The sequence below is a fragment of the Theobroma cacao genome, chromosome 1, assembly GCF_053813885.1.
Source record: "Theobroma cacao isolate CCN51 chromosome 1, ASM5381388v1, whole genome shotgun sequence".
Classification (NCBI taxonomy): Eukaryota; Viridiplantae; Streptophyta; class Magnoliopsida; order Malvales; family Malvaceae; genus Theobroma; species Theobroma cacao.
Window position 1 is genome coordinate 40823333 of NC_142639.1, and position 26131 is coordinate 40849463.

The window sequence follows — 26131 nt, forward strand, 5'->3', positions numbered from 1 at the left end:
ATCCAATGCTTTGAAATTTTTTTGTCATAAATAAAAACCGGAACATTCTAGCTTACAGAAGAAAGTGACTTCGAGGGGCACGTGTCGCCTTCTCAAATGTACTTAGTTACCGGTTACAAGAACAGGCTCTGTAAATTCGCTGCTCCACCTGTAAACCTCGCAGGTCGCTCTGGTTCCTTCTTTCGCACTTCGAAAATCTTTCTTCTAAAATTTTCGCAATCCGCTCGTTTCACCAGGTAATGATCTATCTCTTTCTCATTCATTTTCCTCAACCTTCTCCGCAGCTGTACTCGCTACTAAGGATACTCGTTAAGAAGTTACGCTATCAGTTTGATGATTTTTGAGTAAAGAATTCGAATCTTTTAGTATATATTTTCCTGGTAATGTATTTGTATTTGTTGCTTTCTAGGGACTGATTCTTTGATTTAGAAAGGTAGCTTTTGTGATAAATTTTTCTGCAATTTCTTGTGGATTATCTGAAGCTGAATTTCGATTCTTTTTCATCCATGATCGTTTGAATTGCCGAGTTAATTAAGAAGTTTTGGAAAATAATGAAACGGTTTTTATTGTGGGAAAGGAGCACTTCAACAATTAAAGGGTGAAAGTTTCTCATTTTGAATAGTTTTTGCTTTTCCCAATTTTGTTCCCCACTGCTTTTAAGCACTGGAACAGAGCATAAGTAAGCCTTACAGTTCTATGTAGTCTTTAGCTAGTGTATACTTAGATAGCCAACAAGTTTCCTACAAAGTCTTTGGCAGTCTTTTGCAGTTAAGTTGCCGATTTGGCAATCCCCTACTGAAGAATTCTCTCTTTGATTGTTAGATGATGGAATTGATCTCATTCTACTTTTTTTTAAAACTATCCTGTTTAGGTAATGTAGTAGATAGAGCATAAAAATTGAGTTTCTGTATTTTTATGTTTTAGTACCAGTAGTTAGTGTTGAAGAAACTCTTTAATATGAATCTTTTATTTCTTTTCCAAAAAAAAAAACTCGAATAGACAATCACAATGATCTTTCTGTAATTGCATGTTTTGCTCTTTAACACTTAAGTTGTTCATTTGTTAAGGTTTTTTTTTTAAAACTGAGTATGCTGCTTTCAGTGGGAACAGCGCATTACAAAATGCAGAAGGAAAGACAAGGCAGAAATGACCTGTTTGATATGGGTGAGCCATTTGATGCTTTCCGAAGGTTTGGTGGCCTTGGATCCCGTAGAACTATGATGCCTAGCCTATTTGGAGGCAGAGATCCTTTTGACGACCCATTCTTCACTCGTACTTTTGGTAGTATGTTTGAGTCTAGCATCTTTGATTCAAGTGCTACTTTTCGTGACACACTGGACAGCAACAGAGAAAAGGGTATAGTTATAGAAGAACTGAACCCCGATGGTGAGGAAGATGAAGGAAAAGATAAAGGTGCCACTGAGCATGCTGGGTCAGGCAAAGAACCATCTGTTGAGCACCCAGATGATGATGATAATGGTAAAGCCAATTTGATTTTGGATGAGTAGCATGTATATAAGATTTTGGTTTTAGCATGTATGTAATGATTGGTGTGGTATGGTATATCTAGCAGATGGGAAGATTCAGAATGTAAATCCTAGGAATGACTATGACAGGGTGGAAGGAACAAAGTCACAGGCTCGCGGTTTTAGTGTCCAGACTTGCAAAGTTACATATGGTGGTGTAGATGGAGCTTATTACACTTCTACGAAAAGCAGGAGGACAGGCAGTGATGGAGTAAGGAACTTTTTCTAGGAGTGGTCAATTATAATTAAAACTCTTCTTTGTTTTTGATGTCTCTGTTGGTGTTCCAGGTGGTAATTGAGGAGAGAAAAGAAGCAGATAGAACAACAGGTCAAGCAACACATAGGGTTTCCAGAGGAATTCATGATAAGGTGATTATTCCATTGGTGGTGTTACTAGCCCTTTCTAGGAAACAATTATTAAACGTGTCCAAGCTGAAGAATGCAGTTATATATGTCAATCATCTTATAAAATAACTGCAAATTTGGATGTGTTTTAAAGGAGCATATCCTCCATGAAGCTTCAAAATATACCATTTAGTGTACAGTCTGTGGTACAATTGCAAAGTACCAAATTCATTCTCAGTCATCTACTTCATTGACATGATTAATGACACTTATTTTAAGCTTTTCTTCAGAAATTTATATTAGTTATCAGATATATATTTTTCATGCATTAGTTGTCAGTTCTAGCATGAGATATGCCAGTTTGGAGTTTCATCCCATGAGTTTAGTATCTAACCAACAAGTCCTGGGAGTTAGTATTGCTTCTAGTGTTTTTCAGTTATTTGATCCTTTTCCTTTGCTGCCTATCACTGTTATGAGAAATCTGTAGATAAGATAAAGGGAAACGAAAGATTTAACTGTCACTTGCAGTAATTTGGCATCTAACTTTGCTAGGACTGTGAATGTTCCTTTGCTCATGCAGGGCCATTCTGTTACAAGGAAGCTTAATTCAGACGGTAAGGTGGACACAACACAAACATTACACAACTTGAATGAAGGTTTGTTCCCTGGTTGCTTGCTGTGACTATTCAAGAGCATTGTGCTTGAATGGAACTGATGTTGTCATATTGCATTGGTTCTTTATTAGATGAGCTTGAGGATTTTGAACAGGCTTGGAAAGGTAATAGTCAAGGTCATTTGCCTGGTTGGAGTGATGGATTTAGCATGCATGCAAATGCTGGTAAACATTTCTCTTAACCTTTATGGTTGGTTATTTGTGGAGATCTTTCAATTTGTTCTTTTCCTTTTCTTCATTTTTGAGAATATCACATTCCTTTTATATGTATAATACTAATGTTGTTCTGCAAAAACAAGAAAAAGAAAAAATCTTATAAGGTTTCGTTCCTTGGGATTACCTAAATATTGAGGTTCAACCTTCATTATCATGCCATTTGGCATTGGTCTGTCATTTTTTTTTTCAATCTATCATGCTGCAAATAATAGATGCCTTTTAGTTATCGAAGTCCTTCTCAACTTCTGCATCCAATGTGTATGTAGGATCTAGCAGTGATGAACATATGGGGAAGGCAATGTGGGACAGTTGGAGACTTCCATCTAGAGAGCACGCTCGAAACACGGGAGGTCAAGCTCAAGGAGCAGCAGACAGTGAAGCAAGAACCAATTCTGGGGGCAGAACCAAGAAAATTGTGAGGATTAATATAGAATGAACCACGGATGACCAAGTACTGCTTTTTGTCCTGTTTTTGGACCCCAGCCCCAGTGTTAATACGCTTGCAGAAATAATACCAAAACATGGATCTTTGCTCCGTTTTAGGTGAACCAGGTGCTAACCTGTTATATTTGTTTCGGATTTGGTCCATGTTCTGGTGACAGTGTTTAGTATTAGACATTAGAAACTCTTCATTATAAAGTTGTTTTGCATTAATTCTAGCAAGGGTGAAAAAAGTGAAATGGAAAAAAAAAAAAAGAAAAAAAAAAGAGAGACTTGCGGTGGTCCTAAAATCTATCCTTACAGTTCTTATTTGGATGTGTTATTTTGTTCCTCTGATGGTTCATATTTGTTGTGTGTGTGTGTGCACGCACGTATGTGTATAAAAAACCGTGGATTATAAAGTTATAAATTCAAATTTTTTGTAAATAAAATCTATTAATTACTGCATTATTTTTGGATAACGCTTAAGTCATGTGAGGAAATCCTTGATATTAGGTACAACAACCTAAATTGGTATTCATCCAAAACAAAAATACAGTAGTTAATAATGAAAGAATCAAAAATAATAGAAGGCAGGAGCTTTATTGCAATGTAAATGAAAAATCGTGCAGGTTGTCGAAGCCTCCTAATAGAACTGACAAGAAAACAAACTATGAACAGAAAAAGGCAGAGCCAGAGACAAGTTCAAAACCTGCTTTCAAGAATCCCAAAATGTAAGTGAGACCACAAAACAGTACAATATCATGGGTAGGCTGTGATTGTCAGTGCATATGCATAAAGAGCAAGGTGATCTAACTTAGATCCTGGTGTTGGCTGTTGTGGAAAAAACAAGCATTAATGTAACTTATTCTAGTGTTTTTCTATGTCAACTTGATTGGTCTTGCACGCATCAAAGTTTTCAATTTTGGAACCATTTTTCTTATTAGTACTAATAATTTATTTTGGCCGGTGGAACTATTTATTTATGTGGGAAGCAACGAAGGTAAACTCGACAACGATAGTAATCTTTGAAGGGTTAGTCTTGAACTTTTCTTGTTGGAAACTTGGGTACTCTGCTTCTGAAATTCCATTGAAACAGTTAAGTTTTATGAAGGAATTGGTACAAAATTCTCTCTTTGTTACCAAATAAGAGCATTACTATGTATTAAGCTAGCTAGGTGGTTTATATTGTTAAAGCTTCATTGCAAGTCTTTCTGCTTTAATGACCGTGGGCATGGCTTGATTGCTATGCTGCAAAAGCTTCTACATGTGCTTCATATAAAAAATCCTGTTGCGGTTCTCAGAGTAGAGGTACATCACAGCTAATATGTGAATATTTTGGGAATGGCGATAGCAGAAACCAAATCAAATGCATTATCTGATTCAAAATTTGTACGGTTTGAGCTGCATCTAGGAAGGTCACAAAATCATAAACAAGAGCTGGGTTCACGAGTGGTGCGGGGAACTGTTCGTTGGCAACATGTGGGATTCATTGGCTACATGTTCGATCTCTGCTCCATGTTTTATTCATTAAAAAAAAAAACTAATTATGGATCTTGATTTTTTCAGAGCAAAACTCAAGTTAAAACAGCTTCAAAGACTATGGGCTGAGTGTGGTTTTTGATCTAAAGTTAGCTGTCACACTCCCCTTGTTGGCCTAACATTGCAAACGTAGGTCGGACAACTCAAACAACTACAGGGGGAATTGTTCTCCTCATTTCTGTTTTGTTGCTCAAAGGTGCTTTATCAAGTTAGGCACCAGATTTGAACATAAAAAGAAACTACTGCTTATGCTATTTTCCTTTTGCAGAAGTGTTAAATTGTGAAAGACGAAAAGAATAGAGAAAAAAAAAGCACTCTGAGGAATCTAATTAATGCTGCAGGCCTGTCCCCCATACATTCTTTTTTTAACGTTTGGTAGTATCAGTCTCCAGGAAATTTCCTGTTCAACTTTATCTCCCATAAATGTCAAAGTTTTATCTGTAACCCATTACCTGTAATCCAGAGCAAGGCGGCAAGATGTTATCCCCATAACAAGACAGGACAAGAGGCTGCAACCTGCTTCAAAGATATAATGATGTAAACGTCTGAGCTACGGAACAATTCTTCTTGTCCCATTTCTTGTAGGCCATAGGGAATAATGGACTAACAACTCAAGTCTTTTTCATGGCTCGTTTTCTTAGCTTTGAATTTTAGTTCATTTCTCACTTACATGTAAGTGAAGTGAAGTTTCTATATGAATTAAGGACAAGAAACGTTATATAAAACAATTGCAAGTTGTCAATGGCAAAATCTCTTCAATGAGAACCTACCTTAGATGCTTGCATGCAAATATAATAATCCAATATGATACCAAGAAGGACGGAACCGTGTGTCTCGTCGTGTATAAAACCAATGGCAATTTCTCTCTCTCGCAAGCAAAGGGTATAGTTACCAAATCTACTTTTTCTAAGTCTAAAGAAGAGAACCAAAAACCTTAACGAGGAAAAGGGAAAATGGCTTGTTGGTCTGCTGAGAATGCCACCAAAGCTTACCTCCGAGCCCTGAAAATGGTAAGCAAAAGCTACCCATCAATCTCTGTTGCAAATTCTTTTGTACCGTAAGTGTATTTTTTCTTATTTGAGTTTGTATTCTGATGTATTTTATAGGGAAAAAGAGGCAAAGAGCCTGACGTAGCCGAGTTCATATCTGCCATTGCGGCTGGCAACAACGCGCAGCTCATGGTAATGGCATGTGCTGGCGTTGTTGGATCCACCGCCCTGGCCTTGGTCGCGGCGTCTCGTCCAACCGGTGGCCGCGTGGTCTGCATCTTGAATAGTCTTGACGATTATCAGGCATCCAAAACTGCTCTAGGGAGCTATGGAGATTGCATCCACTTCGTCATTGGGGATGCCAAGAGGATTCTAAATGATTACAAAACTGCAGATTTCGTGCTCATTGACTGTAATATCAGTGATCACAAGGGAGTCATAAGGGCAGCCCAAGAGGGTGCAAAGCATGGAGGAGCCCTCATCGTAGGCTACAACGCCCTTAACAAGGGACCATGTTGGAGCACTGAATTTGAGACCCACTTTCTGCCCATCGGAGAAGGCCTGCTGGTGATCAGAAAAGGTGCATCCAGCAAGGCTGGTGATGGAGTTAGCTGCAGAAAAAGAAGCCGCTGGGTTGTTAAAATAGACAAATGGACCGGTGAGGAACATGTTTTTAGGATCACTTCACCACGCCCGGAAGATCAGATGATCAAAGCTTGAGGCCAAAGGTTTGGTTTGAGGAACTTTTTGGGAGCAAGAAAGGAAATTGATCGAGTAAAATTACGGTAAAAATAGTCCTTTCTTTGCGTTCTAATTTCCTAACCAAAGTTGTAGATAATGGAGACATCGATGAACATGTAGCTCCCATCTGGCTCTGGATGTTTTGGAAGAAGTTAGATGTTATGTACATATATGAAATTCCCCTTATCCATCTTTTCCTTTGGATAAAGGTCAATTAATTTCTCTTCCCCTATGAACAAATCTATATTACTAGTTACAACCAGGCCAAAGTCAATATATTTCAGACATCTAAACAATTATATTGTCATTTCAATCAAATGATATCTAAGTTCTCAGCCCAAATGAAAATAAGATTACCCAAGCTCATAAATTTGTCTTAGCTTTTTTATTAGAAAGGATTATGCACCTAGATTTTCTATTTTTTTGTTTTACATATGATTTAGATTCTACAGTTTCAGCATCAACTGCATGTTGAGTTGGGTCAAAGAAAGAGAGACCAAAAAGCATAAAGTTTTAAAATACACTCAGATTCAGTAATTAGACGGATTAGGAACAACCTGACATATACACAACCCAACAAAAATCCAAACATTTAAGAACAGAACCTGATTACACCAAAAAGAAAATTAATATCAGTAATTAGACAAGGTTAATTAACTTTTTCATTTCATAAATTTTATGTCCCTCATCTCATAATTTAAATCTGAAAATTTTAACATTATGTTTGGTAAGATGAAAAGAGAAAGGGACAAAAGGAAGTCAACGAAAAATAATATTTATTTCCTTTTTTTTTTGTTTTTCAAAAAGGAAATAAGATGAGAGAAGGAAAATGGATAGATTTAGGCCTTTGTTTTTCTTTTAAATCTAAACTTTCTAAACTAAGAGAAAAAACAAACTCTTTTTACTTAAGTTAATGATTTAATTGATTAGTTTTATCTCTATTTTTCATCTTTTATACAGAAAAAACAAAAACAACCTTTTTTCTCCTTTATTTTTTTCTCTCACTTTTTTTTTTTCCTTTCCACCAAACAAAGAAAAAATTTAAAATTTTACATTCTACTCATGAGATATCTCATTGGAAACATTTTGCATCACAGATGTACAATATCAAGACAAAATTGGGATAAAGAGAAAAGGCGCCCCAAATCCAGAAACAAATGGGCACACTACAGTGTTGGGCCTTATGCTTTGAGGACCTGATTTCAATCCCAGAGTAAACCTTTTAGCTTTAATTTTTTTTTCCTTTCGTGGCCAGGCCCGGCCCACTGGGCATCAATTTCTTTCGAATCTCTCGCTAATGTTGAAAGCGAAGAGCAAAGGAATAATAACCCAACAAAGAGAAGGTAACTGTTAATCTGCCTGTCCAAATAATTATATCCGGAACATTGAATCAAAGATTAAAATCCAAAAACCATAAAGCTGCAGCAATTCGAGTAAGGTTGGATTGGGACAATTCACTAAACTCGGATTTAGGAGGACAAAAATGTTTCTGTGCATGGAAAAACATTTAGTGATATTTTTATAACTATTTACATTAGGATTTGCCCATCGTTTACTCCCCTAGAGGCTAGAGCTGCAAAGCAACACAAAATTTAGTCTCGGAAAACATGCTCCTCCCCTGATTGTTGATCGGTGTACTTGATCCAACGGCTAGGACTCTTCTTAGAGCCCACACCCCCACCCTGAGCCCCAATATGAGCAATATCTACTCCCTGCCCTACCGGCAAGAGCACAGATCTCACCACACGTGTCCCTCTTTGAAGCACCTCGTGCCATCTGAACCCGGAGAAGCCCTTGTGACATGCATTCTTGCATGCCAAAACTGCACCCTTGTGGTTCAATTTGGCGAACCTTATAACCCTGGCAAAATCCTTCCGCTTGGAGTCCACGACAAGGAAATCAACACCCGCGAGCCCCTCCATCACTTCCTCCGCTTCTCCGACGATCACCACCGTCGATGCAATCCCGGCTGCGTGCATGGCCTTGACGTAGCCTGACCTTGACCATTCGTCCGGGACTATGCACATGTGCCTGCCGCACGTGTGATGGGCTGCTATGGCGAGGCCGACGCTGGTTGCTATGGGACCACCGTATGACCATGACTCGACAATCAGCTTGGAGTTCCAGCCGGCGGCCATGGCTGATAGGAGCTCAGCTAGGCCTGATTCTTTGAAATTTTGACACTGCAAGTCAGTTAACGCAATCGCTATTAGAAGATCAGGAAAAAAATAAAACAAAATAGCAATTAAACAAAGTTACGAGAAGGGAGGCTTACTGATTTAACGGTGTCTATATAAGCTTTTGAAGCTGTATCTGCAGACCAAACCAGCTTCATGGCGCTCTTCCTTTCTGGGTTTCACTTCACTTTTCTCTATCTAGTCTCTGATCAGTCCCTCTAACAAGGTTTTTCTGATGCTGGGCTGCGGTGAGTTGAGAGAAAGAGAGAGAATGGTAGTCAGAGTTAGATGTTAGGTTTGCTTTTAAATTGCTAGCAAGAGAAGCTGCTGACGGCCCTTTTTTTGAAGCCGTTGACATTTGCTTGCACAAATTGGAAATTTAAAACGTGTAGGTTAGCTAGGCTTGCTTCGCCATGATAAGTCGCACTGTGCATCACTTACAAACGAATCTGGGATTTCAGTAATTCGTCTCTAATTTCTTTTTATATATAACAAAAGAAAAAGTGAACTTTCCATCAGCAGGATTATGAAGTTGATAGCACAAACGTCAGACTTTTAAAGAAACGAAATCGATCTTTTCATCCTATGAAAAAACATATGAATTTCGATTCATCAAACCAGGGGCCTGTACTGACAGTTTTGGTATCGTACGTACAATCTGATTTGGTCAACTCTGATATTTGTCATATTACTCTCATTATCATCCTGTCTCTCCTCTACTCGTCCTTCGCCTTTTGTTAGCAGACAAGTTGCAACAAAGCTCGGTCCACTCTTCTGTCGGGATTGTTTATATGCGAAACACAGCCAAGTTGATAGACAAGTTGGGAAATAAAAGCCATTTAATTATAAATCTAATTTCATTTCCATCCATTTTTATCTGTTTGTCGGCTTGGGCAGAACGTATTTAAGTGTTTTAGTTCGATTTTAATCAATATTTATCGAGAAGAAGATGGCTAGCGAACCAACATTTTCAACTTGGAGTACTAGATAACATTGATAAAGAATTTTTGTCTAAAGGCTCCAAGTGAGCTGGGGATTACGGTTGCTGAGCAAACCATCCAGCTGCAAGTTGATGCTCATGGCGTATGCACTGTCCCATCTGACTTGCAACCCGGATTATTATTGCTCACAGCTCGCTTCAAAACTGATTTCTAGTCTTCTTGCGATCCTTCTTCGTGTACGGAAAGCTTCAACTTTGTCAATGATTAATAATTGAACTGGAAAAAGGGCTTTGATGAAATGATGAAACATGAGGTAGTGCTACGACTATGCAACCAACCCACTGAACTATTTTTCGGCCAATTTAAAGCCAACCAACTAACGTATATGCCTCTTAATCCTTATCCATTCTTTTGAGAAATTCACGTAACTTTCATCATTCATGTTTTTTAATTTTCTTTTAGCGAAAACTCGACTTAATAGCATATAAATTTATTTAACATCATACTTTTTTTTCATTTTTAAATTTTTATTTTTTATTTTTATAAAAGTAAAGACAACTTTTTTATTTTGATATATTTTATTAAAATTTTTTGAAAAATTATAATATAAAGATTCAATTTTTTAATATAAACATTATAAAAAATAAATTTCTAGTTATATATTTCATGATGCTGAAAGTCCAAAAGTGAGAATTTCGAGTACTCCCGCAGCCTTATAGTGATAAAATAATGCATATACACACCTTTTAATGTTGTAAAGCCATACATTGAATAGATTGAAATGTACTAATTAGATATGATAAGTCGTATTTTTATGTCGTAAGCGTATCAGATACGATTAGACACAAAACACGTTAAGATTAAATATGAATATAATACATTTAATATTCGTATTTTAAATTTAAAATACGAACACGTATACGTTTAATAAACATGTAACATGACACGACATAATACGATTAACATGTTTATAAAACGTGTTAATATACAACACAACACGATTAATAACACGTTTAACACGATTAATATGTTTAATACTATTAAATAAAAATATTTACAATTAAATATAATTTTATTATTTAAATTTAAAATCTATAATTATAAAAATAATTATAATAAAATAAAAATAATAATAACATCAAATATAATAAAATTTAATATAAACAAAATATATAAAATTCATTATCATACAATATGATAAAATACATCATTAACATTTAATCTTCAAATACTAATAATATCAAAAATCATTCATAATTTTCAATCATAATAATTACATTATCACCTTTATAAAATTAAAAAAACTTATTAAAATAATTATTTAAAATTATTTATATTAAGTTAAAATATCTTTAACTATTAATTTTAAATAGATTAATAAACGTGTCACATATATACGTTTAAATACGATAATACATTTAACACGATAACACGATTAAGTAAACGTGTTTAAATGTATTTTCAACGTGTTTGACGTGTCAGACACGAAACATATTAAAACTAAATCCAAAACCTATTTAACCCGTATCTTCTCGTGTCGTGTTAACGTATCGTGTCTAAAATTATCAGATCTAATACCAATATATTATAAAGAAAAATCTAACAATCTCAACCCTTTATTGTTTAAGATATTTGATTGATGACTATGATATAAGCTTTCAATTAATTAAAAAGCGAATCCAAGCTTATTTAATTAGAGTTAATTACTCTTTTGATCAAAACGCCTAATTATTGAAAGCCTTCATTGGGAACAAATTGCTAGTATTAGATGGATACAAATGGTACACATCATGATTATGACTTTCCCTAGGTCAATGCCCCCTCTACTTGCACTATAAAACGATCGATTAATAAGTTTGGGATTAATATTAACAATATCGAGGTATTTTTAAAGACGTTAATGATTGAGTGGATGAATTTGTAAAAATTAATATTTAACGTCGATAGGATATGATATTAATATTTAATGGTGATTTGAATGATTTCTATTATTGCTTTAAGATATTATGGACATATTACTTAAAATGATTTCATTTGATAGATCTCACTATCTATCGATAAAAAAAAAATGATTTCATTTGAACATTTCGGGCTGTCTTAATTTTATTGATTCATATATTTAAAAAAAATTAAAGGAGACAACGTTTTGTTGAAAGGGTCCAATACTGCGACAGGCAACTTATTTCTTTCAGCTTGCAAGCATATGAGGTAGGTGAATGCAACAGCTTGTCAGCTTCTGAGTAGTTAATTCATCATTTATAATTAGTTGATTATTGTTTATGTTTCAATGTCACCTGATAAGCCAAGCAATTGATTAAAATTTTGGCTTGATCTTATCAGTTTCAACTACTACTTATAGATAAGCTGTGTCCACCATTTAAAGAGTTGCATGTCTTTAATTAAATTTGTTTATTATTTTTTACAATATATATATATAAACAAATAATCGAAATGTAACTTAATTTGTTAATATTTCATTAATTAAATTTGTATATTATTTCTTATACTTTCTGCGAATAAAAATCATTTATATATCCTATTTAGTGTTTTGTTTGATCTTTTTATCATAATTTCTAGTGAATTTTTATATTAATATCATTTTTTCTGTTAAGTTATTTGCTTTTAATATTAGGTTTTAAAGGGGTTTGAGATTTAAAGATAAAAGTTTTCGGTTGATAACATAAGAATAGAGACATGGTGTAAAATTATAAAAGAAATATCAAACGGAACACTAAGTGAGAATAAAAGATTTTTAATCTTTTGCAACCAAGCATTTGAGTATTTGACTCATTGATTAATATATCATTTCTTTACTTAAAAAGAAGAGTTTCAATCCCCTTCCCTCAATTCTAAAAAAAAAAAAAAAACATATTCGTATAAAAATTTAAGCTGTCACTCACAAACACAATCAGACTTTTACCTAATATGGTGTGAATGATCAAATGAGTCAAAAATAACATAAACTCCAAAATCATGGTACACTCACTTTGAATGGAGAAATATATTTTTTTATAATTTGAAATTTTATCTAGCTATAAAATACTCAAGCTTGCATCAGCAAAATATTTTGCTTCACCTAATAAGCTTTAAATAATGATTTTTAATTAAAATTAATGTAAATAAAATAATTAGTAAAATTATAGTTAAATCAGGCTTGGGGCCAAATCAGAATAAAAGTTGATGTGGCCTTTTATATAGGCTTATGGGCTTTTGTGTTACCTCTTAAGGGCTTTAACTGGGCCTATCTGAACTTCGTTTTGTTAACGACGTCGTTTGATCTGTAACCGGTTCGGGTTATGGTCGTTGAAAACCGTTGAAGTGACGAAATCTGAAACACGGGAAATATCTAACAAGAGATTGGAAGAATCCAGAGCTGAAACTAAAACCCAGAAACCAGAGTTAATGCTTCGCTGTGCGAATCTAAGCCAGCCTTGGAACTCAGCGCTGCCGACTCTCGTTCTTCTCCCGAAATGCAAGACTTGGAACGACGTGAACCAAATCCACGCGCGTTTAATAACAACCGGTTTCATCAGAAGCCTCGCTCTCACCACCAAAATCGTACTCGCTTTCTCTCCTTCACCGTTCTGTCCCCTTGTCGACTTTGCTCGCCATGTCTTCTTCACGCACCATGCTTTCCGATCCCCTGAACAAGAAATGGACCCTTTTCTTTGGAACGCAGCCATAAAATCGTATTCGCACGGGCGAGACGCGAAACAAGCTTTTGTTGTGCTCTGTTTGATGCTTGAAAACGGGGTTCGTTTTGATACGTTCTCGTTGTCTTTGGTACTTAAAGCGTGTTCTCGGTTGGGCTTAATGAAGGAAGGAATGCAGGTTCATGGCTTGTTGAGAAAGCTGAATTTTGGGTCTGATTTATTTTTACAAAATTGTTTGATTTCTTTGTATTTACGCTGTGGATTTGTTGGATATGCGCGCCAATTGTTTGATAGAATGTGTAGGCGGGACTCTGTTTCGTATAATTCGATGATTGATGGGTATATTAAAACGGGGATGATTCATCTGGCAAGAGAGTTGTTTGAATTTATGCCAATGGAGGATAAGAATTTGATAACTTGGAATTCTATGATTAGTGGTTATGCGCAATTGGAATATGGGATGGTTATGGCTTTGAAATTGTTTGAGGAAATGCCTGATAGGGACTTGATTTCGTGGAACTCGATGATTAATGCGTTTGTAAAGTGTGGGAATATGGAAGATGCACAGGCTTTGTTTGTTAAGATGCCGAAAAGGGATGTCGTCAGCTGGGCTAATATGATCAATGGATATGCTAAAGTAGGTAAGATTGATCTAGCTAGGCGTTTGTTTGATGAAATGCCGGAAAGAGATGTTGTTGTGTGTAATGCCATGATGGGTGGTTATGTCCAAAATGGATATTGTTCAGAAGCTTTAGAAATATTTTATCATTTGCAAAGGGATGATAATTTGCAACCTGATAATGCCACATTGTTGATTGTTCTTTCAGCGATTGCACAATTAGGGCGCATCGACAAAGGGTTGGCAATACATCAGTATCTAGAGGAGAACAAGTTTTCTTTGAGTGGAAGACTTGGCGTTGCTCTTATTGATATGTATTCAAAATGTGGCAGTGTAAAGAATGGTATGTTGGTTTTTGAGAGTATAGAAGATAGAAGTGTTGACCATTGGAATGCTATGATTGGTGGGCTAGCCATTCATGGCTTGGGTGAATTGGCTTTCAGTTTGCTCATAGAGATGGAAAGGCTTTCTGTAGAACCTGATGATATCACATATATTGGGGTGCTGAATGCTTGTGGACACGCCGGCTTGGTGAAGGAAGGTCTGATTTGTTTTGACATCATGAGAAGAGTTCACAAAATGGTACCAAAACTGAAACACTATGGATGCATCGTTGACATCCTTGGCCGGGCAGGGCAGATAGCAGAAGCAAGAAAATTTATAGAGGAAATGCCTATTGAAGCCAATGATGTGATTTGGAGGTCTTTGCTTAGTGCTTGCAAAAATCATGAAAACATTGATGTTGGAGAACCAGTGGCTGAGCATTTAATTTCACTGGACTCTTGTAATTCAAGTTCTTATATACTTCTATCCAATATGTATGCTGGTCTCGGTATGTGGAGTGCTGTTAGTAATGTTAGGATGAGGATGAAGGAGAGAAACCTGAAGAAAATTCCCGGTTGTAGTTGGATTGAACTAGAGGGAACTGTTCATGAGTTCTTTGTGCAAGATAAGTCCCATCCCCAAGTTATGGAGATCTATTCTTTGTTGGGTAGTTTCTCAATATCCAATTCAGTGGTCACACCTTGTGGACATCATTGTTAGGTTGGAAACGCCGAACACCTACAAATCAATTGTGGATAACAAGGAGCTTGCTTCGTGTAGGTTTAGTAGCAAGGAGAACACCTAGTTTTACCAGCTTCACGAGCTGCCTTATTTAAAACATTTTGGACACCAACTGTATTTTGTTCAATTAATGTAAGTCAAATGTAAGTAATTATGGAAATTAATTTTTTTTCCAATATCATATTAGTGATTTTTTCTTCTTTTGTCTACCCCAATGTTCGAACTCTTAATGTCTGGCCTATTGACTATACTGCCATCAGCATTTTCCCTTCTGTCTAAATTCTAATTTTTCTTCAAGAGGAAGAAGATTGGAGAGAATATTCAGGCTCTTTGAGACATTTGGTGAAAACCCATGAGTTTTTTCCCTGCTTGGAGAGTTAAAGAACAACCTTGACTTGTCCGAACTCGCTTAACCAGATAGTGGCATTAGCTACATTTCCAGGATGAGCCAGAGATAAGCACCAGTTATTCTTGGGTTACTAGTAAAAGGATGAAAAGAACGAAAAATGTTCACAGGTATCCAAAGGAAAATGAGCAAAGGCAAGTCCTCGTAAGAATCATTTTGTCCCTTTGCATAAATCCATCGAAGTTCGTAATAATTGTAATTGATTATGCTAATCACTCTAGTCCGCCAGCATAGATATAACTACTAGTACTGTAACAGAAGTTAAAATGTTAAAATGCAGACACATCATTGCTATGATTTCAGGGGTGGGGTTGCTTTGCTCTCTTTCTTTCCAGTCATTATTTGTCCATAAGCTAAGCTAGCTGGCCATTCTGGTGCTGCAACATTTCCCACAAAAATTCTTTTACTTTCTTTTTGGGTGACTGGGTCATCTTCCAGGATTTCACGTGTTCGGAGATGCAAATGATTCTGTCCTGAAAGGACGAATAAGGATGACATTCGCCATTGCCTTACCAACTGTGTATCCACTGTCTTTTCATAAAAGAAAGAAAAAGCACCTCACAGAAATGTCTTACCACGTGTCAGTACGTAGAGGTTCAAAAGGTCAATATGCAGCTACCCAGATTCAAACTGTGCGCTTTCCGTGGTTCTCAAAGATCCAACATCTTTCATTGGAATCATTGCATTTCCCTTAATTATCTCGTAACTTTATTTCTCTTTTCTCACCTAGCTAATGAAGTAAATAATAGAAGAAACTATGATTACTCATCTAGAGGGACTGGAACAATCGAACATAGGAAACAGCCTTGCTTCATAACTTGAAATTAAATGGATACAAATCGGAAGGCAGGTTCCCCTAACTTTGGGTTCTCTCACATCCAATTACAACGTAATGATACGTGCTTAACATTCACATATAGTTCAAGTCCTCAAGGAAAGGACACTGCAGTTAGATACGATCAGTAAAAGGAGTGCTTCGGTTATGACATCAACCAGAGGTTAGTAATAGCCGCATCCTGCCCCAGGCCACTTGAAAATTTGAGGCGATAACTCGAATTACTTCAAGAACTGCTCATTAATCCACTCAATTCTTGTATCACATTGTCCATGGATGGCCTGTGGCTAGGAGATTCGTGGGTGCAAAGCAGAGCAATTCTACCAAGTTTAGTGGCCTCAGAATCTGAGTACTTCCCCTCAAGATTCATGTCAATAAAATCTTCAACTTTGCATGACTCTGCACCAAGGCGGATCAGTTGAGTGATTTTCCGTTTTCCACTTAATATCTGAAACAAAATCATACCAAATGCATAGACATCACTCTTTTCAGTGAAACGGCCAGTAGTAGTGTACTCAGGAGCAAGGTATCCCATCGCAGCACTAGCTTTGAGAGTGGAGAAGACAATGTCGTCTGTACGGAGCTTGTGCAGGCCAGAATCTGAGAGCAAGGGATTGGATCGGTTGTCTATAAGCACTTTCTCTGCAGATATATTCTGATGAACAAGAGCAGGTTTGCTTCCTTTGCTTCCATGTAAATACCCGATACCTAGTTATGAACATCACATCCCAGTATGCATAAAATTGTCAGAGAGGAACAAGTCGAAAATCGTGTAATTGTTTCAATAAACTCCTCTATAGGATTTCCAAATCTTCCTCAGAAAAGATTACGTTATCCCAACCATAAATTCTATTAATTGAATTATTTTTTACCCATTTCCAGTTATCCGACAATTACATTAAAAATTTCCATAATTAAGAAAAGATGATAGGTTAATGTTTATACCGTATCATAGATCAAAATGTCTGAGCAAAAAATATTTGTACAATCTCAATGAGGAAGAAGATAACTGACCTTTGGCAATGCCATATATGATTGAAACTCTGGTGGACCATTCAAGAACTTTCCCGCTGCCCGGCTTTACATCAAGATGCTGCAACAGATTTCCATTGTGGACAAAATCATATATGAGAAAACACTCCCCCCTTCCCTTTGAACAGCAAAAACCTCTCAATCTCACAAGGTTTTCATGTTTCAATGAGGTCAATATCTTAAGACCATGCAGAAACTCAGATTCATCAGACTTGCAGCTTGTCTTGGCAATGCATTTTACTACAACAACAGACCCATCTCTTAGGAACCCTTTATAGATGGCTGAGAAATTGCTCTTCCCCAACAAATTCACTTCTGAGAAGCACTGAGTTGCACGCTCTACTTCTTCTAAATTGAACATAAAGCTCTCAAAAACCTCCTGAGAAAACCCATTCCCGCTCCGACCTTTGTCTAAAGGGTCCCACCCATTAGAATACTCTAAACTAATTAGGGGCGAGGCACTCCTCCTGTAAACCTCCTTGGCCTGGTCAGTGCTAAGCCGACCATCTGAAGTATCAAAAGCACTCCCAATTTTCTGTTTTCTGCGGCGGTACCATGCAAATGTGAAAAGTGCTGCAACTGTCAACACAAGAACAACTCCAACCATGCCGGAGATTACACCTATTGTTAGACTTTTGGATGACCTTGAACAGTTAGTTTTGCTACAATCTGCAGGTTGTAAATCGGCGGACTCTGGGATATCCGTTCTGTTAAGACCACTGGGCTTGAACGGTTCAGGTCTGTCTCTATATATCTTGCCCGAATCTGCACAATCTTTGAGGTCAGAAAACCCGACACCACAGAGGCCAAGATTGTTTTCATACTGGAACCCGGAGTTCAGTCTCTTCAGAACTGCATTCCATCCACAGAGACAGTGAAAAGACAAGTTAGAAAACTTAGAATTCCTTTCATCATGATTACAAAGCATTAAGACAAGACAAAAATGTGAAGGATGAGTTTCAAACAGAGAGAGTAGAGACTATATCACCTGGCGGTACATTGCCAGACAGGGTATTGTTGCGGATATCTAACACTTTTAGCATGGGAGCATCGGCTAACTTCACCGGAACAGGACCAAAAAGGCTATTAAAGCTCAAGTCCAGCCTTGTTAACATCTCTAAATCCCCCAAACTTGCAGGGATTGCACCGGTTAGTCGATTGTATTGCAAAGCAAGGACATTAAGCTTCTTTAGAGAACCTAACTGCGTAGGAATACTCCCAGTCAACTTATTGTAACACAGTTGAAGAACTGCAACCAAAAGATCCAAAGTGATTCATAGTTAGTTTATATCAATGGATTTATTTCATCTCAGACAAGAAAAGCACAGAGACCCTGAAATTTTTCTGCAAAAATCCTTTCTTTCTATATGGAACCTACAAACAACTGATTGCTGCAAAAGCAAACAGATCTAAAGATGTTTATTTTACTTTTGAATCACATAAAGATGAGTAAAAGGATCAATCAAAGATGATTACTTTAGAAATGTAACTTTGTAGGCCAAACAAGTTAACAACATCAACCAAGTTAATGAAGAAAACCACATGAAATAAATCAAGATTTAAATGCCTCAGACAAGACTCAAACTTTTTTATGACACATAAGTACCCAAACCAATGCAATTAAATGCCAACTTAATTTATAAGCCGCCGGCAAAAATTCAAAAACAAACACACACACATAAAGAAAAGAAAACAGTCAACAAAATCAAACCATTTTATCTGTTTCTCCCTGCAAAACATAAGAATGATACCTTGAAGATTAGCCATGTTGCCAATCTGGGAAGGAATCTCTCCGGACAAGTCATTCACATTCAGATACAAATCGCTGAGTTGACTGAGAGTCGCAATCTCCTTCGGTATCCCCCCACTCAACGCATTGAAATGCAGGTACAAGCCGGTCAAGCTCTTGAGACCACCCAGAGCGGCCGGTATCTGCCCGGAGAGACCCTTTCCTTGCAGCGAAATGTTAGCCACGTGGCCTTCCTCGTTGCATGCCACCCCATCAAATGACCCGCTGCTACACGGGTCGGTGTAAGGAGTCCACGAGGACAAGAACCGGTTTTGTGGGTCCAACGAGGCCTTGATTTGGAGGAGAAGCTCACGTTCAGTTGGTGAAGCGAGAGAGAACGGGAGGAGAGAAAGCAGGAAGAGAAGGAAGAGGGGCATGAACATGATTGGTTGGAAGGAAAGAGAAGGAAAATGGGAGGGGAGAGTGTGAGAAAAACAAGGTCAAGTGAGATTCGAATCTGCTTAATCCTTTAAGGTAAGTTGCTTGAGTTTGAGTTCGGTGGCAGTGCAGAGAAATGGAGATAAACAAAACAAAAAACTATACTACAACAAGTAATAACCGCAGGGAGCTCAAGTACATAAAGTCGTTTCCTTTTCTTCGGTTCCACTTGCTTTTAAGTATTTTTATTTACTTTTTTGGGGTAAAGGTGTAATTTTATTTCTAATGGGCTGCTGTTTGGTTAGGTAAGGATTTGAAAACCATGGGCCCCACGTCAGACAACACTTAGCAGTGTGATTCAGTGAATTATTATTATTATTATTATTCATTTTAATTTTTTTCTCTCAAAAAAAGAATAAAATATAAAAAAAGTGTTAATAATTTCATCATTTTGAAAATTGATCATGCATGGCTGACTGTGGGCCTGTCCTGCTATAGACATGGGTTCTTCGTTGCAAAATAGCTCAAGAAATAGAGCACAATAATTGGTAAATTTTCAAATGGATTTGTAATTAATGTTCTCCCAATATAATAATATTTGTACTCTGTATGACATCTCATTAATATGTAAAGTAAAAATTTTTTAAATTTTTAAAATAATTTTTTTTAAAATTATGAATATTTAAATTTTAAATTAATTTATTAATAAAATAACAAAATTTAATTCTTGGATAGGATATGAAATTTATAAATTGACAAAATATCAAATATAAATCCTTCATAGGTACATAATGATAAAAAGATTAAAACACTTATTCTTTCCCTTTTTAAATGTTTGTTTTTTATTATTTTTACAAAAACCAAGATAAAAACTTTGACTTAATATATTTTATATTAAAATTTGAATTTTTTGTACAATATAAATGCTCAATACTTTTTAATTTAAAAATATAATTAATATATATAAATGAGTATTTGATATTTAAAAATTAAAAAAATTAATCTTGAAACATTCAAAAAATATTCTTTCTTTTTCTTTCATATTTTGTTTAAAACATTCACGTAGCTTGGAGAGTAGAGCCAAGCTAAACATTTGTAAATATCATAGGTGAGGACCACATGCATTGTAGTTCATAATTTAGCAATCAGTGGTTTTAGGATTTTGTGCTGACTATTTGTTTAAGCAAAGGGGAAAACAAAAACAAAGGACAATAATTTTCCAGATGTTGAGAATGAATTTGAGTAAAGCATTGGAACCCTTGGGGGCCACCGGCAAGCCTGAGTAAGGGAGTACTAGTCTTCGCATGAAGAGTCCACAAAGTCGGAGAGATCAATTAATGGTAGCTTAAATAGCAAATAAAAATGATAATACTTAGCTGTTAACAGAAGTGAAAATTTTTCTTACCGGAAAGGATTTGTTTAAGTTAGGAGATGGTCATTTTCAAGAGAACTTCATCCCATCCCTTGAATATTGCTGTCTGGAAAAATGATCAACATCCTGCTTTTCTTTCTATGCCCAACGAGGAAAAAAGGAGTGACGGTGGACTGGGATTCTTTGGAAAAGCTGAAGCTGGCAGCCCATACCATGACAGCTAGATGACCAGATTGAATTCCCCTACCTCCCACTTACTTGCTAGGTACCCCTATGGCTTAATTCACTGCTTAGCCCAAAAGGTTACTCTGCCTTTTCTGTAAATGAAATCGATCATGAGTTCATGACAGGGTAAACCCGTGAGCCAAGACATTCTTCCGTTTCCCTATTCCATTTTCTCTTTTAGCTACGTAAATGGGAGATTGGTGTTGAATTACCCATTGTTCGGGTTTCATGTGAACTTTCAAAATTAATGCTTCCTTGTCCCATACTACTTGAGGACCAAGTCTCCCTCGTCCGAGCCAGTGAAACTGTGAAACCCCATTAATTCGAAACCTGTCTGAGCAAAAATCAAAGTGGACGGATTTTGTGGGGGCCTTCCACTCTCTACATTGTGTCAGTTCTCTCTGGGCCGGGGGTGACCACCACGACCACTTGCTCACCTCACTGTTAAGTAAGGCCAAAATTTCGTTCCTTTCTCCTTTTTTTTCCTTTTTTTTTGTAAATTTAAAACCAGTTGAAATTCAAACTTTTTTTTGGTGGAATTCAAATTCCTGGTCTTGTTTTTCCTTCATTTATGCTTTAGTTACTTGTATTTTAGTGTACTTATGCAGCCATCATTCCACCTTCTCAAAAAAGGGATGTGGGATTTGCCAATCATGATTGGATTTGTGAAATGGATGGTCAGCTGTGTCGAAAATCATAGCCTTTCATTCTCCATTTGCCATTCTCATCATTTAAAATCTACGCATCAGATGATGGAGCATACCGACCTGTGCAGCCTTTTGTCTGAAGAAACTCAGCAACAGTCTCAATCCTTGCTGGACTGCTCATTTCATTTGCTCCTGTGTACTCCAGCTTTTCAGCTTTTATACTTCCTCCCCAAATTTTGAAATGCTGGGGACAACAAGGGGAAACGAAAAAATGCCATAATCGAACACTGTTTCAGGTCCGAGGGGCTTTGATTCTCTTCGGACAAGCAGTAGTAACGTGACATGGGAAGGAGACAAGCTGAACTTTAAAAGAACTTGTAATTTTCGAATAATGCACCAACGACCTAGGTTGAAGCAAATAATGTTAGACAAGACATGGCTCGTCTTTATCTGTAATCACACGTCCAACAACCTCCTCTTTTGATGCCTTTGGCACACCAAATCCTCACTGTTTAGGCATGAACCAACAGGGAATCGAAGTCAAGTCTCTAGCTTTTCCAACCCCCACGTTAACCATCTTTTTGTCTACTAAACCATTATCTTTGAAAGGTCACACAAATCTAGATTTTCTCCTTTTTCTCTCCATAATTATACTGAACTCTATCCTAATTGGTGAGTTGGAAAAAAAGATGTTTCGAATTTCCATGGTAAAGTTGAGCAAGTCAGGGTTGGGTTACTGATAAAAACAACTTCCAATAATTTTTTATCAGATCATTTTCAGACTGATTTTATTTTAAAATAATTCAAATTAGAGTCATTTTAATTCAAATAATTCCATTTTAAGTATCTTTTATTCAACTTATTTTGAGTTTAGATTATTCTCGATGTCAAGCCATTTCGTGTTTAAATTAAGCAAATTATTCAGCTTCAAACAGATGGGAACTAAGTTTTTTGAAACCAAGTCAACTTTGCAAAACTCTTTCATGGCATTAATATAAACAAGAAGGATCTGGAAGTCATGGTAACATTGTAAAGGTGCCTTAGAAAAAGAAAAAGCTAAGTAAAACAGTATAAAGGAGTTTTGCCTCTCATTATTGCACTTTCCCAAACCCTTTTAGGAGACAAGACAACTCTCTTTTTATTTTTCCCATTTTAATTTTTTTATATTTATATTCCCTCTTCCGATCATGTGAACAAACATCCACCGTCCAAGGGCAATTGGACACCTACACTGCCAGCGAAAGGGCCAAACCGAATTTACCAATGCTAATGGAAAGGTCTCTTTGTTTTATTGGGAGATGGAAAAGGTCTATTGTAGTTCTATTATTTAAGTTGGATTTCCTTCATCTCCAACATTAATCCTTTGACAAAGACAATAGCATTATATTTTTTTTTATTTTATTGGTTCATAATTAGGACGTTTGATATAATAATTAGAATTTAAATTAGAAACATTATCAATATTATATTTTATATATTATCCGTAAATCAATTATTATGATTTGTTAATAAATAAATTTAAAATAAAATTATTTTTAAAAATAAATTTATTTTTATGCATTTGAAATTAATATTTTATAATTAACAAATAATATATAAGCAAAATGACAATGTCACTAAGAGAATGGATGAGTCTTAGATATATAAACATGAGACTTATCAAACATGTTTTTTAAGTTGAAAATATAAACCGATGACAAATGGTATAAAAATATATTCAAATTTTTATTAATGTAGAACCCCATAAGAAATATGAAGATTGAGATAAATTCGAATTAGTGTAAGAGTTTTTCACCTTTATGGGTAAAGAACTAATGTAACAAAAGCGTTGCATAATTTGATAAGGTAAAATATCATAAATCCATATTAATTAGAGATAAAATGAGTCTTAGATATATAAATATGTATCTTTCACTATTTACCAATCATATCTTTTCAAATATAAACTTTTACTTAATCTAATTCACTTATTAATTAAATTTTGACCTATTTTAACCACCAAAAAGAATATGTGCCCTCTCTCTTCATAGTATAGCCCATCACTCTTTGGAAAATAAAATTCTTGGCCCATTTTTCCAATGAAACCTTTTCGGGCTAAAAAGACAACAACTTAACGGGCTATCGCCCATTTTAACTCTATCGGGGAAAGAGGCCCAATAAATCTCTAGCAAAGGACCAGAAGATTAAAAACCCTAGCCCGAGCCACCATTTTGATTCTAGGGTTTCTTACGCTCCGGAGCAAGACAGAAGCAGAAGTGATTTAGAGAAGCAGCCGAGCTTAGAAACTCTGCAACCATGGGTCGTATGCACAGCCGAGGGTTTGTTCTTAACACTCGATTCATCATCGTCTGAAAACAATTCTATGATTATCTCGGTGAAATCTATTCTAACTGCTGTATGATTGATTTGACTTTCTCTGTGTAGTAAGGGTATCTCTGCATCTGCTTTGCCCTACAAGAGGACTCCACCTAGTTGGTTGAAGATCTCTTCACAAGATGTGAGTCACTTATTTTAGTTTTGCTCTTAATTTTTTTTTTGCTTTAGTTAGAAATCAATGATAGGTTTTTTATTTTGTTTTCTATGTTGAAAGAGAATTTGTTTCTTTTTTTTTTTTTTACATTTATGAGCCAAATTATGTTTATTAATTTTTAGTGAAGTTATTCTTTTAATCCGTTATGTAAATTGAATCCTAAAGACCTATTTGATTAGATAATGTAGTGGCAGAGAAGAGCTAAATGTTTGATCAATGGAAATTTCATTTTGTACAGGGAATAGTCGTTGTCCACATTGATTACAACACAATGGCAATGCTCCGCTTAAAGTCTAAAGTTAATCTTCAATGTCTTGTAAAGCTAACATTTTAAACTGGTCTCTTAGTAGCATCATAAAATTAAATTTGCCGTGGTTTAAATAGTATAACAGCCAAAGATGGCTTGAGAGAAATCTTTTGCTGTGGGAGCAATTTTTCAATGGTTAATATTTAAGTTTGATGGTGCATTAGTTATGTTTCAATATATGTATTTCTGGAATGTTGAATTCTAACGGCCATTGATTCTTTCTTGTTGGTAGTTTGGTGGATTACCCCTCTTTTCTTTTTAGTGACATAAACCTTTTAGTTGTTTCGGTCTTCGGTTATTATGTTCTCCTGGAAGATATTATTCTGGTTTATCTATCCTACAAGTGTAGCCAGAAATTTTAGTGCTCAATGGATGCACTATTAATACTGGTTAATTAATTTTCCACTTACTATTTCTTATGTTTTGTCATTTATGTTCTAAGGGCTACTTTTTATTGTTTTACATACCTGCAATGTGGAGTTGAAATACCCCCAATTCTGTAGTTTATTCCCTCTGTATGAAAAGTTTGTGCTCTTTTTTGTTGATATTCATTAATCTTGAATTCATCTTTTAGGTCGAGGAGAACATTTGCAAGTTTGCAAAGAAGGGTTTGACCCCATCTCAAATTGGTGTCATTCTCCGAGATTCTCATGGGATTGCTCAGGTGAAGAGTGTTACAGGCAGCAAGATTTTGCGGATACTGAAAGCCCATGGTACATCTTCATTGACATTGTCTTTTGTTGTATTGTTCTTCAGGTTTGAAAATAAACATTCAATTCATCCTTTTGTTTTTGTCAGGTCTTGCTCCTGAAATTCCTGAGGATCTGTACCACCTGATTAAGAAAGCCGTTGCCATCAGAAAGCATCTTGAGAGGAACCGGAAAGACAAGGATTCCAAGTTTAGGTTGATCTTGGTTGAGAGCAGGATCCACCGCCTTGCCCGCTATTACAAGAAGACAAAGAAGCTGCCACCTGTGTGGAAATAGTGAGTATTTGTGTCCCTGCTGCCCTTTGATGTTCTTGATAACTTGCAAATGTGATGGTGTTTGTTGCCTCTAATCTGATTTCAGGATTGGTCATAACTCGTAACTTGCAAATCATAACATACATACTTTCTTTATGCAGTGAGTCTACCACCGCCAGCACTCTTGTGGCTTAGAGAAGGCACATTTTGGAGGAGCTTCCTGCGCGTTTCACTTGACATTCCTCTGGATATGCAGGAACTTTTGCTCTTACATACATTAATGCTTTTAAAGAACTTGTTCACTTATGATTTGAAATTGAGATACTTAGAGGGGAAATTAGTTTATCAGAATAATTTTCAATTTTATTTTTTTATTTGAAATGTTTTGGTGTTTGGAATCTTATATTTTAGTGGTTGTTACTTGGTTTTGTTTCTCTTGCATCTTTTTGGTTTAGAATTTGTCAAATTGGGCCTCACTCAATATCCCTTCTTAATCTCATAGCTTTAAACGGAATTCTTTTATTATGAACTGACCGGATTCACGAATGGTTTTTGTTAATGAGGTTGTAAATTGATCACTAATGGTTTTTGGTATCAATCAATCGATAATAACCCATTTGAAAAGTTTTTGTGAAAAATTTGAATATTAATGTGATGTAAATACTTTTTTAATTATACATTGTTTTTAATTTGTTTTATTATAATTCTAATGTGTAATTTCATAAATAATTTAATTTAG

General features: G+C 35.9%; 6 protein-coding genes across 7 annotated transcripts; 4 read left to right on the top strand and 2 right to left on the bottom strand.

Moving 5' to 3' along the window:
• Positions 1-77: 77 nt before the first annotated feature.
• On the top strand, positions 78-3419 carry LOC18614310 (myeloid leukemia factor). Of its 2 annotated transcripts, none has more exons than XM_007052006.3 (7): positions 78-236; positions 1102-1479; positions 1571-1737; positions 1815-1895; positions 2452-2527; positions 2617-2709; positions 3027-3419. In XM_007052006.3, exons 2-7 carry the CDS (start codon positions 1122-1124, stop codon positions 3194-3196), a joined length of 945 nt encoding a protein of 314 aa, XP_007052068.3. In that variant the 5' UTR covers positions 78-236; positions 1102-1121; the 3' UTR covers positions 3197-3419. The 2 variants fall into 2 exon arrangements, with proteins under 2 accessions (XP_007052068.3, XP_017981095.2); XM_018125606.2 differs by having other exon boundaries at positions 1574-1737.
• Positions 3420-5563: 2144 nt separating this feature from the next.
• On the top strand, positions 5564-6670 carry LOC18614311 (uncharacterized). The gene is made up of 2 exons (XM_007052007.3): positions 5564-5732; positions 5829-6670. Exons 1-2 carry the CDS (start codon positions 5676-5678, stop codon positions 6429-6431), a joined length of 660 nt encoding a protein of 219 aa, XP_007052069.3. The 5' UTR covers positions 5564-5675; the 3' UTR covers positions 6432-6670.
• An 852-nt stretch (positions 6671-7522) lies between these two features.
• LOC18614312 (ankyrin repeat/KH domain protein (DUF1442)) lies at positions 7523-9158 on the bottom strand. The gene is made up of 2 exons (XM_007052008.3): positions 8728-9158; positions 7523-8635 (listed from the first exon to the last, which is right to left on the bottom strand). The coding sequence occupies exons 1-2, from the start codon at positions 8785-8787 to the stop codon at positions 8045-8047; spliced, it is 651 nt and encodes a 216-aa protein (XP_007052070.2). The 5' UTR covers positions 8788-9158; the 3' UTR covers positions 7523-8044.
• Positions 9159-12892: 3734 nt separating this feature from the next.
• CRR4 (Pentatricopeptide repeat (PPR) superfamily protein) lies at positions 12893-15116 on the top strand. The gene has a single exon (XM_007052009.3). It carries the CDS (start codon positions 12973-12975, stop codon positions 14884-14886), a length of 1914 nt encoding a protein of 637 aa, XP_007052071.2. The 5' UTR covers positions 12893-12972; the 3' UTR covers positions 14887-15116.
• Positions 15117-16052: 936 nt separating this feature from the next.
• On the bottom strand, positions 16053-19517 carry LOC18614314 (Leucine-rich repeat protein kinase family protein). The gene is made up of 4 exons (XM_007052010.3): positions 18932-19517; positions 18169-18429; positions 17163-18032; positions 16053-16856 (listed from the first exon to the last, which is right to left on the bottom strand). Exons 1-4 carry the CDS (start codon positions 19350-19352, stop codon positions 16375-16377), a joined length of 2034 nt encoding a protein of 677 aa, XP_007052072.3. The 5' UTR covers positions 19353-19517; the 3' UTR covers positions 16053-16374.
• Positions 19518-23751: 4234 nt separating this feature from the next.
• On the top strand, positions 23752-25833 carry LOC18614315 (small ribosomal subunit protein uS15). Its single transcript, XM_007052011.3, has 5 exons — positions 23752-23909; positions 24016-24088; positions 25003-25141; positions 25227-25413; positions 25554-25833. The coding sequence occupies exons 1-5, from the start codon at positions 23887-23889 to the stop codon at positions 25585-25587; spliced, it is 456 nt and encodes a 151-aa protein (XP_007052073.1). The 5' UTR covers positions 23752-23886; the 3' UTR covers positions 25588-25833.
• Positions 25834-26131: the final 298 nt, after the last annotated feature.